Raw genomic sequence first — 16,806 nt, 5'->3', positions numbered from 1 at the left:
TGCTCTAGAGCAGTGGTCCCCAATCTTTTCGGCACTAGGGATCGATTTCATGGAAGACAACTTTCCACAGACCAGGTGAGGCAAGCGGATGGTTTTGGGATGATTCAAGTTCATAACATTTACTGTACACTTTATTTCTATTATTACTACACTGTAATATAGGATGAAATAATTATACAACTCACCCCAATGCACAATCAGTGGGAGCCCTGAGCTTGCTTTCCTTCAACTAGACGGTCCCATCTGGGGGCGATGGGAGACAGTGACGGATCAGCAGGCATTAGACTCTCATGAGAAGTGTACAACCCAGACCCCTCGCACGCGCAGCTCACAACAGGGCTCGTGCTTCTATGAGGGTCTAATGTCTCTGCTGATGTGACAGGAGCTGGAGTTCAGGCCATAATGCAAGCAATGGGGAGTGGCTATAAATACGGACAAAGCTTCACTTGCTCACCGACCGCTCACCTCCTGCTGTGCGGCCTGGTTCCTAACAGGCCACGGACTAGTACTGGTCTGTGACCCAAGAGTTGGGGATCCCTGCCCTATAGGGTACCCAGTAACCAGCGGCCCACAGTACAGTATCAACACAGGGACTATTTACTGTCCCTATGCCTATATTTTTTTTCATTTTTTGAGATACGGTCTCACTCTGTTGCCCAGGATGGAGTGCGGTGGTGGCAAGATCATAGTTCACCACAGCCTCGACCTCCTAGGCTCAAGCAATCCTCCCATCTCAGCCTCCCGAGTAGCTGAAACCACAAGTGCACGCTACCATGGCCGGCTAATTTTTGTATTTTTGTAGAGACAAGGTCTATCTATGTTGCCCAGGCTCGTCTCAAACTTCTGGGCTTAAGTAATCCACCTGCCTCAGCCTCCCAAAGTGCTGGGAATACAGGTGTGAGCCACTGAGCCTGGCTGTTTTCTTTTTGTTTTTTTTTTTTTTGAGACAGGGTCTCACTCTGTCACCCAGGCTACAGTGCAGTGGCACCATCATAGCTCACTGCAGCCTAGAACTCTTGGTCTTAAGTGATCCTTCCCTCGTCAGTCTCTGGAGTGGCTGGAACCACAAGCACATGGCACTAAGCCTAATTTTTTGTAGAGACAAAGTCTCACTATGTTGCCCACGCTGGTCTCAAACTCCTGGGCTCAAGTGATCCTCCCACCTTAGCCTCCCGAAGTGCTGAAATTACAGGTGTGAGCCACTGCACCTGGCCAGTTTTGCTTTTTAAAAATAACACACAAAAAACTTATTTGGAATCAAAAGCTCGTATAAAACTAAAACATCACCTAATGTCATTATCTCATTTTGCAGGTGGGAAACTAAGACTAGGGAGGGAACACTCATAGGAGCAGATCCAGGACTGCATTCCGGTGTTGACTGCCATGCAGGGTTCTCCCTGGGACCCAAGTCAAGAACATCCCAGGGAGTGGTGGCCTGGACACACTACTGGCCCTCCTGCACGGCCACAGCCCTGAAGAGCCTGTGCTGAAGATGCCCACTTCCTGAAGCAGGTTAATGCCCACTATCCTAGCTTCCCCCAACTCCTGCTCCCTCTACCAGAACAGCAAACTTGTGAAAATCGGCTGGTACACCCACAGATGGCAGAGGGGAATGCAGCTTTCAGCGCCCTCTCTGTTGTGCTGTCCCCACATGGCACAGCTGCAGCCCCTGGGATGCTCCAGGTCTCACGAGATGAAGGCTGCTGAGGTGCTGCTGCAGTGGGAGACTCTGCCCTCCCCACCTGGCATCCAGACCCTGCTCTCACAGTAGTCCAGGCTAAGAAGTCGCTGGTCAGTGATAAGCCACAGCTGGAAAGTCTCTGGTTGCAAAAACAGACAAAAACATGAATTAGGAATACACCCACTTTGAAGAAAACACAAAACAGCAACTGCTCTCTCAGGCCTCACCATGAGGCACAGGACACAGAGGGAGTCTCCCAGGACCAAACTGACCTCCAAGGCCCCTTCTCACCCTGATGTGCTGTGCATACAGCGGCCAAGAAAGAAGCGCAGACAGAGTCATGGGAGAATCTCAGGGCCACTTGCCCCAAGACAAGCTCAACAGCACAGAATTCCGCATGTGATAAAGTTGGAACTTATTCCACTGAAGCTGATGAAGGTTCAAAAAAAGCCAGCAGGCCAGGTGCCGTGGCTCACAAATGTAATCCCAGTACTTTGGGAGGCTGAGAACGCAGAAGAATGGAGTAAGAGAAAACCCACGAAAATCCAAACAGACCATTTGTAGCTCTAGTCCCTGTGGCCGCAGTAGAGAACAGCAACAGAAAACACGGCCTGTAACTGTGAAATCAGTGACACACTTCTCGGGAGCAGTGAGCACATGCTAGTCTCTTCCTTCTTCCCAGTCCCTCACAGCACTGACAAGGAACACTGACAAGGAGCCACGGCTGGCATCCACGTGGCACTCACCATGCCAGGGCAGACATGGAAACAGCACACGTCTTAGGCTAGAACCCAGGTTCCATTTTCCTACAGAGAGTCTCCAAAGTGCAACAGATAAATAACTCAGTCACTCCTCCTTTACCACTGCTCACACTACTGTCATCTTTAAACCAGGGCCGCTCTCAATTCCTTCCTGGCCCAACCCCGCTTTAGGAGAGCAGGCAGGCCAGGGGTGAGAAAGAGGGGGCACCATCTCAAAGCCCTGCTCTGAGAGGCTAGGGCTACCTGAGCACCCTCCCTTCGGATCCACCTCCAGTAGGTGCCCTCCTTCTTCTATCTTCCACCTCATGAGCCACCTGCCACCTGTGCACGTGTCTGCACTCCCTTCTAGACTACAGATGGACAATGAGCTCTCAACAGCAGAGTGCTCAGTAAATGGCTCCTGGACTTAAAAAATCTCCTACCTGGACCGGGCTTAGTGGCTCACACCTGTAATCCCAACACTTTGGGAGGCTGAGGCAGGCAGACCACCTGAGGTCAGGAGTTCAAGACCAGCCTGACCAACATGAAGAAACCCTGTCACTACTAAAAATACAAAATTAGCTGGGTGTGGTGGCACATGTAATCCCAGCTACTCGGCAGACTGAGGCAGGAGAATCACTTGAACCCGGGAGGCAGAGGTTAGGGTGAGCCCAGATCTCACCACTGCACTCCAGCCTGGGCAACAAGAGTGAAACTCCATCTCAAAAAACACACACACACACACACAAAACAAAACCTCCTACCTGGGGTGCAGAGCCTGGGTGACAGCCTGTGTGAGTGATAGCGGGTATGCCCAAGCCAAGGAGAACCTGACCAACTGCTGCCACCACACCTCAGGCACAGGAGGCCTAAGCCATCTGTGATGCCAACAGGTTTCCCATCCCTTCTGGAACACCAGCAGCTGACACACAGGGGCTACCCACATGCGCCTCTGGGCCTCAGTCGGGAATTCCTGACTTGCAGCTCAGGACAAAGCTAGTGTCTTGGTGCTGCCTTCAACGTGGCCATGTGAGGGTGTGCGCGGGTGTGGTGGTCCTGGGTGGCACTCACCTGCTCGTCGACATAGGCGTCGATCCTCTTCTGGCACTCCAGCCACTCCTCGGCGACTCTGCGCAGCTCCTCCTCGGAGCGCTGGTACCTCTGTAGCAAGGTACTGTATGTGTCCTCACTGCAGGTGTCGTGTGTGGTGGTTCCTAGCCTAGGAGAGAGAAGGCCTTGTAACAAAGGAAAGAACTCAAAGGCTCTGAAGCAGAGATGAGAAATGTGCTTCCTGCTGCTACTACCTGTTTTGTCAACTCGCCTCCCAACATGGAAAACAGGGTGCCACTCTGCACCACAGCAAGGAGCTGTGAGGGATCAACAGATCCCCATGCAAGGCCACTGGGACAGACTTGTAAAAAGGAGATGCTCAGCTGGGCACGGTGGCTCACGTCTGTAATCCCAGCACTTTGGGAGGCTGAAGTGGGTGGATCACCTGAGGTCAAGTTCGAGACCAGCCTGCCCAATATGGCGAAACCCCATCTCTATTAAAAGTACAAAAAAATTTAGCTGGGTGTGGTGGTAGGCATCCATAGTCCCAGCTACTCGGGAGGCTGAGACAGGAGAACTGCTTGAACCGAGGAGGTGGAGGCTGCAGTGAGCCGAGATCACGCCACTGCACTCCAGCCTGGCTACAGAGCGAGACTCGTCTCAAAAAAAAAAAAAAAAAAAAAAGAGAAGCTCAAAGAAACAACAGCTTCTCAGAAAACAAATGAGCACTGAACAACATGTCTCTAAAGACTATGGCTTAACAATTCAGTTTACCAAATATGGAATTGCAAAATAAAAAAATTAGATAAAAATAAAAATTAAAAATGATAATAAAAAACAAATATGGGGATGCAAAGTTATTTTACTCTTGAAAATACAACTGGCTCAGAGAAAACAAAACATTTAATGAGACATAAAATTTAGATCTGGTTTTCAAATAAAGCAAAACAAAATTTGATTTACTTGAAGAAATATAGTTACAGTTTTCTGTCTACTATATTACATTGTATTAAGATGGCGGTCGGGCACAGTGGCTCACACCTGTAATCCCAGCACTTTGGGAGGCCAAGGGGAGCGGATCACCTGAGGTCAGGAGTTCAAGACCAGCCTGGCCAACATGGAGAAACCCCGTCTCTACCAAAAATACAACAATTAGCCAGGTGTGGTAGCACATGCCTGTAATCCCAGCTACTCAGGAGGCTGAGACAGGAGAATCGCTTGAACCTGGGAGGTGGAAGCTGTGGTGAACCAAGATTGCACCACGGCACTCCAGCCTAGCAGACAGGGAGACTCTGCCTCAAAAAAAAGATAAAAAAAAAAAGAGAGATAGCAAGATGGAAAATGAGAAAATAAACAGGAAACAGAAGACAAACATGCAGGTGGACAGTGAGAAAAAACACCTCGATTTCTGAAGAGACTGTGAGCAAGATGGCGCTTGGGAGACAGAAGGCTGGGGGCTGGGGTTAGGAGGAGAACGCATATAGGTGTGGAGACACATGTAGATTATTACCAGAAAAAACTCATGTTCCTAATACCTGAATCTATCAGTGTGAGCCAAAATAAATGAAATAAAGACATCTTGACAAGGATGGCTTAGAATCAAATACAACGTTTATAATATATCAAGAGCTCAAAGACTCTAAGCAAGGTTAGGGATCAGCACTGTGTATATAAAACACTAGAAGCCACCAAATGAACAATGGCACATCTAGAAGAATCAGTACTTGATAACTAGATACTTATTACCAATTTTATAATTATGTCTACCCATTCACACACACACATACATTCATGTATATGTACACATACATATTTTGAAACGGAAATATGCCCATGGTAAACTAAAGATATGACTATAGCATGTTTAAAAATACGTGTAGTGGACATGGGGAAAAATGTGTAATACTAAATTATTTATAAAACCTAACTTTATGACTTTCTATTTTTTCGGAATTTTATTTGTCATGACAATCTAATGATTTTAGAATAAACAATAAAGCTATGTGGAAATTAGGATCTTTTCATGGGTGAAATGGGCAGGAATGACTCCCTCTTCTCCTCTGACCTATCTCCACCCTCAGGTGAATCGCACCTGGGAACCTCGCAGCTACTGAAGCCATCTGTGCGCTCACCTATTGCAGTCTCTCCAGGGGAGGCAGCAGAGGTTAGGTGTAACTGGACAGTCATTTAGGGAAGCACAAAGGAAAGAAACAACACTGATGCACATGGATTGAGGCTACTTCAAAACATCAAAACTGTTCTCCTAAGGCTGTTTCTGCCCCTCAGGAGACAAAACTCCTTAAGACACGGACTCCAGTGGCGCCGGGCTTCTGCCACACTGCAGCCCGTGAAGTCGTTTTTCTCCCACTTCTCCTCTGCCAGCCTTGCTCTTCTGTGACTCATTTCCATTCTTCATACAGAATCTGGTTTCTACCCAATTCCATCCTGCCCCTACTTGCTCCATCTGGAACGCTGGGATGCGGCATTATACCCTGTCATGTGTTCCTTGTTCCACTCCTCCTGGAAGTAAGAATTTATCTCTTCCAATGTATAGAATTCAGGTTATTTGGAGCCAAGGGAGTGCAAAGCGGGTGGGGGAGGGGGTTTGTGGATCTCTTTGGTGGTGTAATTGGAAAGCAATCTGCAGGCACAGGGCTTCCCCGCAAGCAAAGCTGTGATAGGATCAAGAGTCACAGGGACTATCCACAGGGTTGAGTTAAATCAATGGCTCAGCCAACAGGTTTCTATCTAAATATTGAGCCTGCAAATACAAGACAGCAGCATGGAAACAGGCTTACTGTAACATTACCAATAATGTGTATGTGAAACGTTATTATTGATAAAGAGAATGAAATAACATTGGTTTGGGTAAATTTGATAAGCCGAATTTAACATATATTTAAAGTGAAGCCCACATTGGGCTACTGACACCCACCACAAAGAGAAGCAGGCCTGAGGGATGTGCCCCTGATAGAAACACCCCCCACCTATGCCTCGGCCTGCCAGGGGATCTGAGCAGAGCCGTCCAGAGCCTTCAGATCCTACCCATTCTCAGGCAGGACAGAGGATGGAGGTGACCAGACGGCTCTGTGAACACGCCTACGCAGGATCAGACCAAGGCACCCCCAGGACGGATGGCCCAGTTCTTTCATAGATACATTTTAAGACAAAAAGGGGTGGGGAGTCAGGGGAAGGAGCCTGCCAATTACAGACTTTCAAAGGCTATGGGGAAAAAAAGAAGGGGGCAATGCAGATTTACTGTTTAATGGGTAGAGTTTCTGTTTTGGGTGAGAAAAAATTTTAAAGTACATAGTGGTAATGGTTATAAACACTATGAATATAATTAATGTTAATGAAATATACACTTGAAATAGTTAAAATGGTAAGCTTTATGTTATATATACTTTACCGTAATTTTAAAAAAAATGTAATATATCAAAAGCCATTGAATTGTACATTTTAAGTGGATGGATTGTACAATATGTATTTCATGATACAGAAGCTTTAGGGGTGTTTGTATGTAATCAGTAGCAAAATTTTTATGAATTGTTAAATGTCTATCTGTACACTAGCAATGCAGATCTGAATTATCTTGAATTAGTCTCAGGCTGACAAGGGAGTCAGGTGCAGAGTACAAAGGCATGGTGCGTCCTGGCGTCATCAGTGCTGCTCAGGGAACGCGCTGGTTGGTCTCACTCTGTCTCTGTCTGTGTTTATCCTTCTCCCTCAACTGTCTCTGGGTCTCGAAAGTGAGAAGTGAGACTGCAGCTTGAGCCCCGGCATCCACACTGGAGACATGGCTCATGGTTGGAGTCTGACCATTAATACCCAATGACCAAACAGAAAATCCAGAACTAGGGCACAGAAAAAGATGGGAGTTTCATGATGCACTTCAGGTTTCAGTCACCCACCTATAGACTGACAGGCCGACGAAACTCACTGGCTTACCAGTAAAATTTTTTTTTTAAGGTAGATACCCTGGAATCTTGTTTTTAGAGCCCCTCTCCCAAGATGCATGTCTTCTCATGAAAAGTGCTTTTGATATATCTGAACGTCATAACCAGGAACAAAGTCTACTCCACATTCCAGATTCACCACTGTGAATTCTCTTCCGATACCTTTTATTCTGCAAGGGTCACATTAAGGACTTTCCAATCTTGATACACAGTGGCCACAGAAGGGAAGGAATGGCTAAGAAGCAAGTCGGGGCACAGGGAACACTGGAAGAGTCTGCGGCCCACCTGCCAGCTGGCCACACCCCCCATAACACCTTGTTCTGATTTTTTTTTTTTTTTTCTGTTTTTCTGAGACGGAGTCTCGCTCTGTCTGTCCCCCATGCTGGATGGAGTGCAGTGGCATGATCTCGGCTCACTGCAACCTCCGTTCTCGGGTTCATGCCATTCTCCTGCCTCAGCCTCGCGAGTAGCTGGGACTACAGGTGGGTGCCACCACGCCTGGCTAATTTTTGTATTTTCAGTAGAGACGGGGTTTCACCGTGTTAGCCAGGATGGTCTCAATCTCCTGACCTCGTGATCTGCCCCCCTCAGCCTCCCAAAGTGCTGGAATTACAGGCATGAGCCATCGCACCCAGCCCTTTTTTTTCGCTTTTTAACAGATGAGGTCTTGCTGTTACCCCATCTGGTCTCCAGCTCCTAGGCTTAAGCAATCCTCCTGCCTCAGCCTCCCAAGTAGCTGAGACTAGAGGTATGAGCCACCACGTGCAGCTTCTGATCTTTTTGTCCTCAACTCTCTTTTACTTAATGCTTTCTCTAGAGGTAAGGTTATGAAGTGGAGATGGTCAGGACCCCTCGAATAAAATTTGTGAATACAGGAAACAAAGACTGGGTCAATAATCGGATTTTGGTTTTGTTGTTGTTGTTTTGTTTTTTTCTGTTTTTTTTTTTTTTTTTTTGAGATGGAATCTCGCTCTATCGCCCAGGCTGGAGTGCAGTGGCACGATCTCGGCTCACTGCAAGCTCCGCCTCCCGAGTTCATGCCATTCTTCTGCCTCAGCCTCCCAAGTAGCTGGGACTACAGGCGCCCGCCACTATACCCGGCTAATTTTTTGTATTTTTAGTAGAGATGGGGTTTGACCATGTCAGCCAGGATGGTCTTGATCTCCTGACCTCGTGATCTGCCCGGCTCGGCTGGGATTGCAGGGATTACAAAGTGCAGGGATTACAGGTGTGAAGCACTGTGCCCGGCCTAATACACAGATTTTAAGAGAAAAAAGGCAGATTGGGCGTAGTGGCTCATACCTGTAATCCTAGCACTTTGGGGGCTGAGGGGGGTGGATCGCTTGAGGCCAGGAATTCAAGACCAGCCTGGCCAACATGGTGAAACCCTGTCTCTATTAAAAATACAAAAATTAGCCAGGCGTGGTGGTGCAAGCTTGTAATCCCAATCCTGGCTACTTGGGAGGCTGAGGCAGGAGAATCGCTTGAACCTGGGAGGTGGAGGTTGCAGTGAGCTGAGATCGTGCCACTGCACTCCAGTTCTGGTGACACAGCAAGACACTGTCTCAAAAATAAAATAAGTAAAATAAAATAGCAATAACTGGTGTAGTCAACAGAACAATTTATTCCCTTGCTTTGTGAAGCTAACAATTTTTTTTTTCCCGAGACAGCATCTCACTCTATCGCCCAGGCTAGAGTGCAGTGGTGCACTCTCGCCTCACTGCAACCTCTGCCTCTGGGGTTCAAGCAATTCTTCTGCCTCAGCCTTCTGCGCAGCCAGAATCACAGGTGTGTGCCACCACACCCGGCTAATTTTGATATTTTTAGTAGAGACGGGGTATTACCATGTTGGCCAGGCTGGTCTCAAACTCCTGACCTCAGGTGATCCGCCCACTTAAGGCCTCCCAAAGTGTTGGAATTACAGGCACGGGCCACCACACTCGGCCCTAAGTATATATCAATGTGGTCAAATGTAGATGGCTGCTGTCACGATGGGTCTGTATTATGGGAATGTGCTCACGTGGTAAATAGAACAAAACACCAAAGAACAAAATCACCAGACTGCAGACCTCTGGTAGCTCATGCATGACTCAGTGCAGGGAACAGTGTTCTGCTGTGCAATTTTTGTAATTTTTGCTGCTAATTTTTGTATTTTTAATAGAGACGGGGTTTCACCACGTTGGCCAGGCTGGTCTTGACCTCAGCGTTCTGCTGAGTGACATGACATCAGGAGGAATACGCCTCCTAACTGAACGTGGTACCACAGGGCAAACACATGACCCCAAGCAGATACCCCATGAGTGACTGCTGCACCTGCATCCCTTTCTCAGTGAAAGCACAGAACCCAGCCAGCCTCCCAAGCGTGAGGAAGCCACATGGAAGCGCTACACCAGGAGACAAAACAACACAGCCCCAGGTAGCAAGGGAATGTGTAGGAGACACCAAGCTGTATCCAGGGGGCCTTAGGCACCCTCAGACTTGGGCCTCTTCCCTCCTCCATTTCCCCTGCATGTCCAAGAGCCATAGCACGAACCACACCACAGGTGCCCGGCCAAGGATGGGTCTTGTCAAGGAAAAGTGTTATATTTACTGTAGCTTTTCTGTATGAGGAATTTATGGTGTTAAATCTTAGTAGCATTTAAAAGTTTAATTGTATTACTTCTCGGGTTTTGAGTTTTTGGACCAAACTATCTTTTTCTCGAAGCCCTGTTATTTTTCCTGCAAGAACTTTCATACGTGGTGGTACTCAGGTACACCAGTCAGGAGAAAATACTGTGCTGTCACACCACAAAGACATATACAGGTTAAGGCCAAATACCTGATTTGTGACACCAGTGCGGGCAAGTTGCTCTGAAGAAGTGGCTCTGAAAAGACCAGATTTTCAAACAGGTGTTTATTATGCAGTTCCCACGTCACTTGGAACTTTTTCAAGTGTTCATTTTCCTAGTTAAGAAAAAGAAAAAGATAAACAGAATATGTAGTGAATTGCTAAAGACTTGAAAATTCCCAGAGGGATTCCCTCCCCGCTCTCCCTCTCCCCACACCACACACACAACCCTCTTCACAGGCCCAGAGTGTTCAGCTTATAAGTGCTGTTCCCTGTATGTCCCAAGTCACACAGTGGATCAGAACTCTGACTACAAGGACATGTAGTCAGTCTAGATGGCAAGTTTAGAAGGGCCGCAAAGACAGGGATGACAGGTGTGCACAGAGACAAAGCATTAACTGCACATGTTTGAGAGTCATTTCTCACAATTATACTTTTAAAATGTAATGAAAGCCCTTACAGTTCAGACAGTTTAGATACATCAAGTCCCTCGATGCCAAAGGGTAATAATTTTCTTACCTATTTGGAGAAACCTTCCATTTTAATTAATACACACAATTTCTCCACTTGCAAGACCCTATTAGAGGTAAGGTTTTTTTTTGTCTTCCTAATAAACATAGGCAAACTCGTCAATTACTTTAGCTAATACCATGAAAACCTAGAAGTGTCCCAGTCATCATAGACAGTCATGTCAACAGAGATGTACAACAAGCCCCCAACACAAGACCACTGAGGCTGATGCCATTATTACCTTTCCTAAATGTAATGGTCACATTTAATAAGTCTTGCTACAACCATGCGTGTGTGAATCCATGCTTCCCTCTGTCAACTACACGGACACTATTTGTGTTCAGATCACGTTACATCTTAGGGTGAATGTTCCTGACTTCAACAACCGCCAGCTCTGGAAGCTGCACTTCATCATGCTTGGCTACTCCACGTCTCCTGAGTCGGGTCACTCACAGGGACTGGGTTTAGAGGTCTGCTCCTGTTTACAATATAGCCAAGCTGAGTTGATGGAGACCTTAGCAAATGAACGACACAAAGATTTCATTGTTATGTCACCTGATAACCCTAGTTGGTATGGGGGCTGAGAGAACAAATTATAATGATTAACTTCTGTTCTTCAAAGTAAACACCTACAAACACATTTGGAGACAGCACACCAGTGATACTGCTAGACCACTGTGTGCTAGCCTTGCTGGTTATAGCCCTGTTTTCATACCTGGAAACACAAGCACTGAGAGATTCAGGAATGAATCTACACCATCTGCAGAAAACCTCAAACCTTCCATTTTGTTAACATTTCCAACACTTTTCCTCATCGTGTTTTCACCAGTGCCTCCCAGACTGAAACATCATCACTCCTGTTTCACACCAAGCACATCTCAGAGCAAGCACATTCAGTACAGGAAAAATGCATGTGGCAGGAGACTGGGGCCAGGTAACTGATAACCAGCCCCAGACTGGAACCCACAAATGTGCTCATAATAATGAAGCAGGTGAAGTGCCCAAGCCCATGCTGCCCAGGCCCTGTGCCAGGTACGAGGACACAAAGACTTAGCTCCTGCTAAAGTAGTCCGTTGCTCTCCAGGGGTTGCCGGAGAACAGAACAGTAGGCAGTAACCTGACTTACGATTCAGCTACAGGACAAAGAGTACATGGGAGTGAATGCAGCACCCGGATCAGACCAGGCTGGCAACCAGCTGATGGAGGGGCCTCCTGGAAGAGCTGAGGCTTTGCCTGGCCTCCATTGGAAACCTCTAGGATAGCCATTTCCACCTGCCTGCCTATGAGTGGAATCACAAATCTGGCTTTCTGGGCCAGTTGCTAGTGGTCACTGGGTGAAGGCTGATTTATAAAGATGTTCAGCATTTTTAATAAAATCTAAAATTACACCTCTAGGTGAGGCATGCAAGACAAACAGATATCAGACTCACTTCACAACCTGAAATCAACTTGGAGTTTACTTAAGTAACACATGCTAACACCTGAGTGTCTAGCATGGCCAGGCACTGTCCTCACCGTTGAATTTAATGCCTCCAGTAAGCTCCCTGTGAATTTGGTACTGCCCTGCCATGCCCTATCGACAGGTGTAGAACCAGCACAGAGGGGCTCAAATAACCGGACTGGGCACGCAGGCATGGGCTTTGCAGGGTATGTTGTCACAGCTCCTACGAGAGGTGAGGCCTATGGAAGAACTCCTGAGCTACAGGCAGAAAGGCTTGTCAGTGACCTAAGGGCAGGCTATGCAGACTGTTCTTGCTTCCCACTACAAAAAAAAGGCTTGGGGGTTTGGAAGAAGGAAGACAAGATGTTTAGAATGTAGTTCCTACAACAGACAGAAATAACGGCATATTTGAGATATTTCTTATTTGTGGATGAAAATTTAGACTTCACTATTATAGCCTTAGCCTCCCGAGTAGCTGGGATTATAGGCGTGTGCCACCATGCCTGGCTAATTTTTTGTATTTTTAGTGGAGATGGGGTTTCATCATGTTGGCCAGGCTAGTCTCTAGCTCCTGACCTCAGATGGAGCGAGACTCCGTCTCAAAAAAAAAAAAATTCTTCCTTTTTCCAACTACGTATCTGTAAAAAGTTGAATTTTTTTCAGTAACTTCAACCAGACAACCTATGACAACAGACTGAATGTAGAAGATGAAGCTCCCACTGCTTCTACAGAGAGATCTGAAGAAGCGTGAGTGACTCACTCTTAAGAAATATGTTGGCTGGGCACGGTGGCTCATGCCTGCAATTCTAGCACTTTGGGAGTCCAAGGCATGCAGATCACCTGAGGTCAGGAGTTCGAGACCAGACTGGCCAACATGGTGAAATCCCGTCTCTACTAAAAAAAATACAAAAAAATTAGCCAGGTGTGGTGGTGGGCACCTGTAATCCCAGCTACTTGGGAGGCTAAGGCAGGAGAATCACTTGAACCCGGGAGGCAGAGGTTTCAGTGAGCCAAGATCACACCATTGCATTCCAGCCTGGGCAACAATGTTTTATTCTGGAAAACAGTTATTTTTACATGCGTAGTTTATGTTACATTATTTAATGTAAAAGTGTATTGTTTGTTACATTCTCTAATATATGTTAAATATGCAATTTATGTAATCTAATGAGAGCTTACATTTTTAAAATGACAATAAGCATTCAAAAAATTTCTCAGTTTGAATTTCAATACAGCAAGTACTGATATAAGTCTGCACAAAAAAGCACACTTCGGGGTCCTAAATTTTTAAGTATAAAGGAGCCTGAGTCCAAAACTGTTGAGAATTACTGCACTGAGACACTGAGTTTATCTTAAGCTGGTGCTGCATAGATCACTGGATGGCAATGTAACAATGTGGCTATAAATTTGTGAAGATTTTTGGGTTCTGACTGGAATAACCCAACCATAAAAAGAGATTGGCTGGCATTAGTCGATAAGAAATTACTGTCAGTCTTCATGGATGTGACAATGGAACTGTGGCTACGTAAGATAATGGATAACTATTTTTAGAGACACTTATTGAAATATTCTAAGACAAAAAGGCACATTGTCTGGAACCCATATTAAAATACTGCATCAAAAAGAGGGTGGAAGAGAAAGTGGAAGAAAAAGAAGGCATAATGAAGTCAGAGTGGCAAAATGCTGATTAACTGTGGATCTGGGTAAGGAGTACATAGAGATTCACTGTAGTCTCCACCCAGAATCCAGAATTCTACATTACAACATCTCACAGACCATTTTCAACGAAGTCCTGTATTTTGTGTTTGAGATCACTTTTTCTTTGACGTTCTGTAGCTGTCACTATCCTATATCCAGAGAAGGCTTTTTCAACATCTTATTTGGGAAATCTGATAAGCTTCCTTGCTGAACGCTAGTATTTTTCAGTAATCCTGAGACTTTCTCAGCTATCATCTCCACCCTTACTCTGCTTCTCTTTGGGGACTGTGGTTACTGGTGGCTAGACACCTGCACCGCATCCTTCAGGTCCCAACCTCTCTTCCGCGGCCCATCTCTTTGTTTCTTCGAGTCACAGTCTATAGAATTCCTGCACTTCCTTCTTGCAACTCACCAGTTCTCTTTTCAGCTGTTTATTGTTTCATCTATCCATTAAGCTTTTCCAGAAAAATATGTTTTTGTTTCTAGTTTTAGTTTTTTCAAATCTGAATGATCATTCTTTAGAGTATTAATCCTTAACTCCCAATTTCAAACTTTTACAAAGTTTCTTTAAGCACAGTTAACATAGTTACTCTATATTCTTTTTTGAACATTTAAATGTCTTTGTTATGTGATTCTGTCTATTGCTTCTGCTCGCTTTCAAATGTGTTGCCATGAACCTTGTGTTTTATGACTTTTTTTACTGTGAGCTGCTCATTTGGGGGGATTTTATCTATTTGAATTCTCTGAGGTCAGATTGAAGACTTCCGGAGGTGATGTGCATGCTGCCTGACTTTACCAGCAATCTTGGACCACTGTAAAGTAACTTCCAGGCTTGGGCTGTTTCATACTACACCAACATTTATTCAGACTCCAGCTCATGTGGCAGCTGGTTGATAGCTACCAAGTCTCTGGGAAGTTATACTCCCCGCACCCCCAACCCGAGGACATGAGAGCTGCAGATCCCTGCTGTCCCTTTCGGTGCCCGGAGTTTCCACTTCAACCTTACTGAGGGTGTCGTCACTTACAGTCCCAGCATTATGTGCAGACCCCATCCTGGGCTAGGTTGTATCTTGTCTCCCAGGATCAGAAGAAATCCCTGCAGCAAATGCTGACTTTCAAGTCCATATATTTCTCAGGATTCCAACTTTCAACTGGTTTTTCACCACTACGACTTATTCCCTTTCATGCCATCTCAGTTATACACTTTAAAACATTTCATCTTTGTTTTGAGAGAGAGTTTTGCTCTTGTTGCCCAGGCTGGAGTGCAGTGGCACAATCTCGGCTCACTGCAACCTCCACCTCCCAGGTTCAAGCGATTCTCCTGCCTTAGCCTCTCGAGTAGCTGGGATTATAGGCGCGTGCCACCATGCCTCGCTAATTTTTTGTATTTTTAGTGGAGACGGGGTTTCATCATGTTGGCCAGGCTGGTCTCTAGCTCCTGACCTCAGGTGACCCAACCACCTTGGCCTCCCAAAATACTAGGATTACAGCCGTAAGCTACCACGCCCGGCTTATTTTGTAACTATCTAGTAAATTCAGTTGTTTCCCTTGGAGGAAGGAATAGTTAAGGCTATCTAGTCTGCTGGACCCCTAGAAATCAATGTGGATATTTCTATGTGTAAAGGAAGTGAAAAAAGACACTGATCAAACAGCTTCAGAGTATGTGCATTTTTTTCAAGCCACAAGGAATTCTTTTCTTTTTTGTTTTGTTTTGTTGTGTGTGTGAGACAGTCTCGCTCTGTCACCCCGACCGGAGCGCAGTGGCACGATCTTGGCTCAATGCAACCTCTGCCTCCCTGGTTCAAGCGATTCTCCTGCCTCAGCCTCCCAAGTAGTTGGGACTACAGGTGCCCGCCACCATGCCAGGCTAATTTTTGTATTTTTAGTAGAGATGGGGTTTCATCATATTAGCCAGGCTGGTCTCGAACTCCTGACCTCAGGTGATCTGCCCGCTTCGAACTCCCAAAGTGCTGGGATTACAGGTGTGAGCCACTGCACCCGGCCTCAAGCCACAAGAAATTATTTCTATGTAAACTGCTAGCAATTTGCTCTAATAATCAAATTAATTTTTGTCAGCTTCATAAAACAGTGTCCTATGGTAACTATCTGAGGAGGCACAGACCTCCCCAGCACTTTCTGGAGAGCAGCAGCAGCTCTCTTCACTACCAGAGTCTCTCTGGGCACCAGGTTTAGGTGGGCTGGACAGCATCCTTCTTAACCTGAGCCAATGTTCTTGTAAAAGACAGAGGAGAGGCTCTAGATTTGAACCTCTGAAGGGTGGGCAGACTCTCAGGTGGAGATGGGGAGGCAGTGCTGCGAGAGATGCCAGAGGAAGGCAGAGGTACCAGAAGGAAGCCTGGTGGCACTACCCAGTGGACTCAAGACCTTGAAACAGGAATAACTGCCCCCCCACCCCGCCCCCACCCCTCACCCTACCCATTCACCTCGCTGCCTCTTCTCAGAATAGATACCTCCCCATGGCTTGGTGCAGTGAAGCTTGAGGAAGTCTGTGAACCCCCTGAAATGACTTACAATTATATGTATGTAATTTTTCTTTTCTTTTTGAGACAGCATCTCACTCTCTTGCCCAGGCTGGAGTGCATGGGCTCACCACAGCCTCAACCCTGAGCTCAAATGATCCTCTTGCCTCACAGCCTCTTGAGTAGCACGCATCATCACTCCTGGTTAATTTAATTTTAAATTTTTTTGGTATAGATGGGGTCTCCCCATGTTGCCCAGGTTGGTCTCAAGTTCCTGGGCTCAAGCGATCCTCCCACTTTTGGCTTCCCAAAATCCAAGGATTACAGGTATGAGCCACCATGCCCAGGCTATATGTAAATTTTTCCAAAGAGGGTCCATCAACTTGAGAATCAGATAAAGACCAATGCCAGTGCTTACTATAT

At 46.2% G+C, this 16,806-nt stretch overlaps 1 protein-coding gene across 4 annotated transcripts in view; it reads right to left on the bottom strand.

Annotated features, from left to right (window-relative positions):
* Positions 1–16,806, bottom strand: part of FAM193A (family with sequence similarity 193 member A) — a 197,212-nt gene that overhangs the window by 85,415 nt on the left and 94,991 nt on the right. For all 4 annotated transcript variants that reach the window (XM_033213510.1, XM_033213511.1, XM_033213508.1 and 1 more), the window contains exons 6-7: positions 10,246–10,370; positions 3,493–3,640 (exon numbers count right to left, since the gene is read on the bottom strand). In XM_033213510.1, coding sequence (XP_033069401.1) covers positions 3,493–3,640; positions 10,246–10,370 — 273 coding nt within the window. The remainder of the gene's footprint in view (positions 1–3,492; positions 3,641–10,245; positions 10,371–16,806) is intronic.

This window comes from Trachypithecus francoisi, unplaced genomic scaffold, assembly GCF_009764315.1.
Source record: "Trachypithecus francoisi isolate TF-2019V2 unplaced genomic scaffold, Tfra_2.0 Lachesis_group1, whole genome shotgun sequence".
NCBI classification, from domain to species: Eukaryota; Metazoa; Chordata; class Mammalia; order Primates; family Cercopithecidae; genus Trachypithecus; species Trachypithecus francoisi.
Note: the sequence above shows the minus strand (reverse complement) of the source record. Positions and strands in the feature narration are given on the sequence as shown.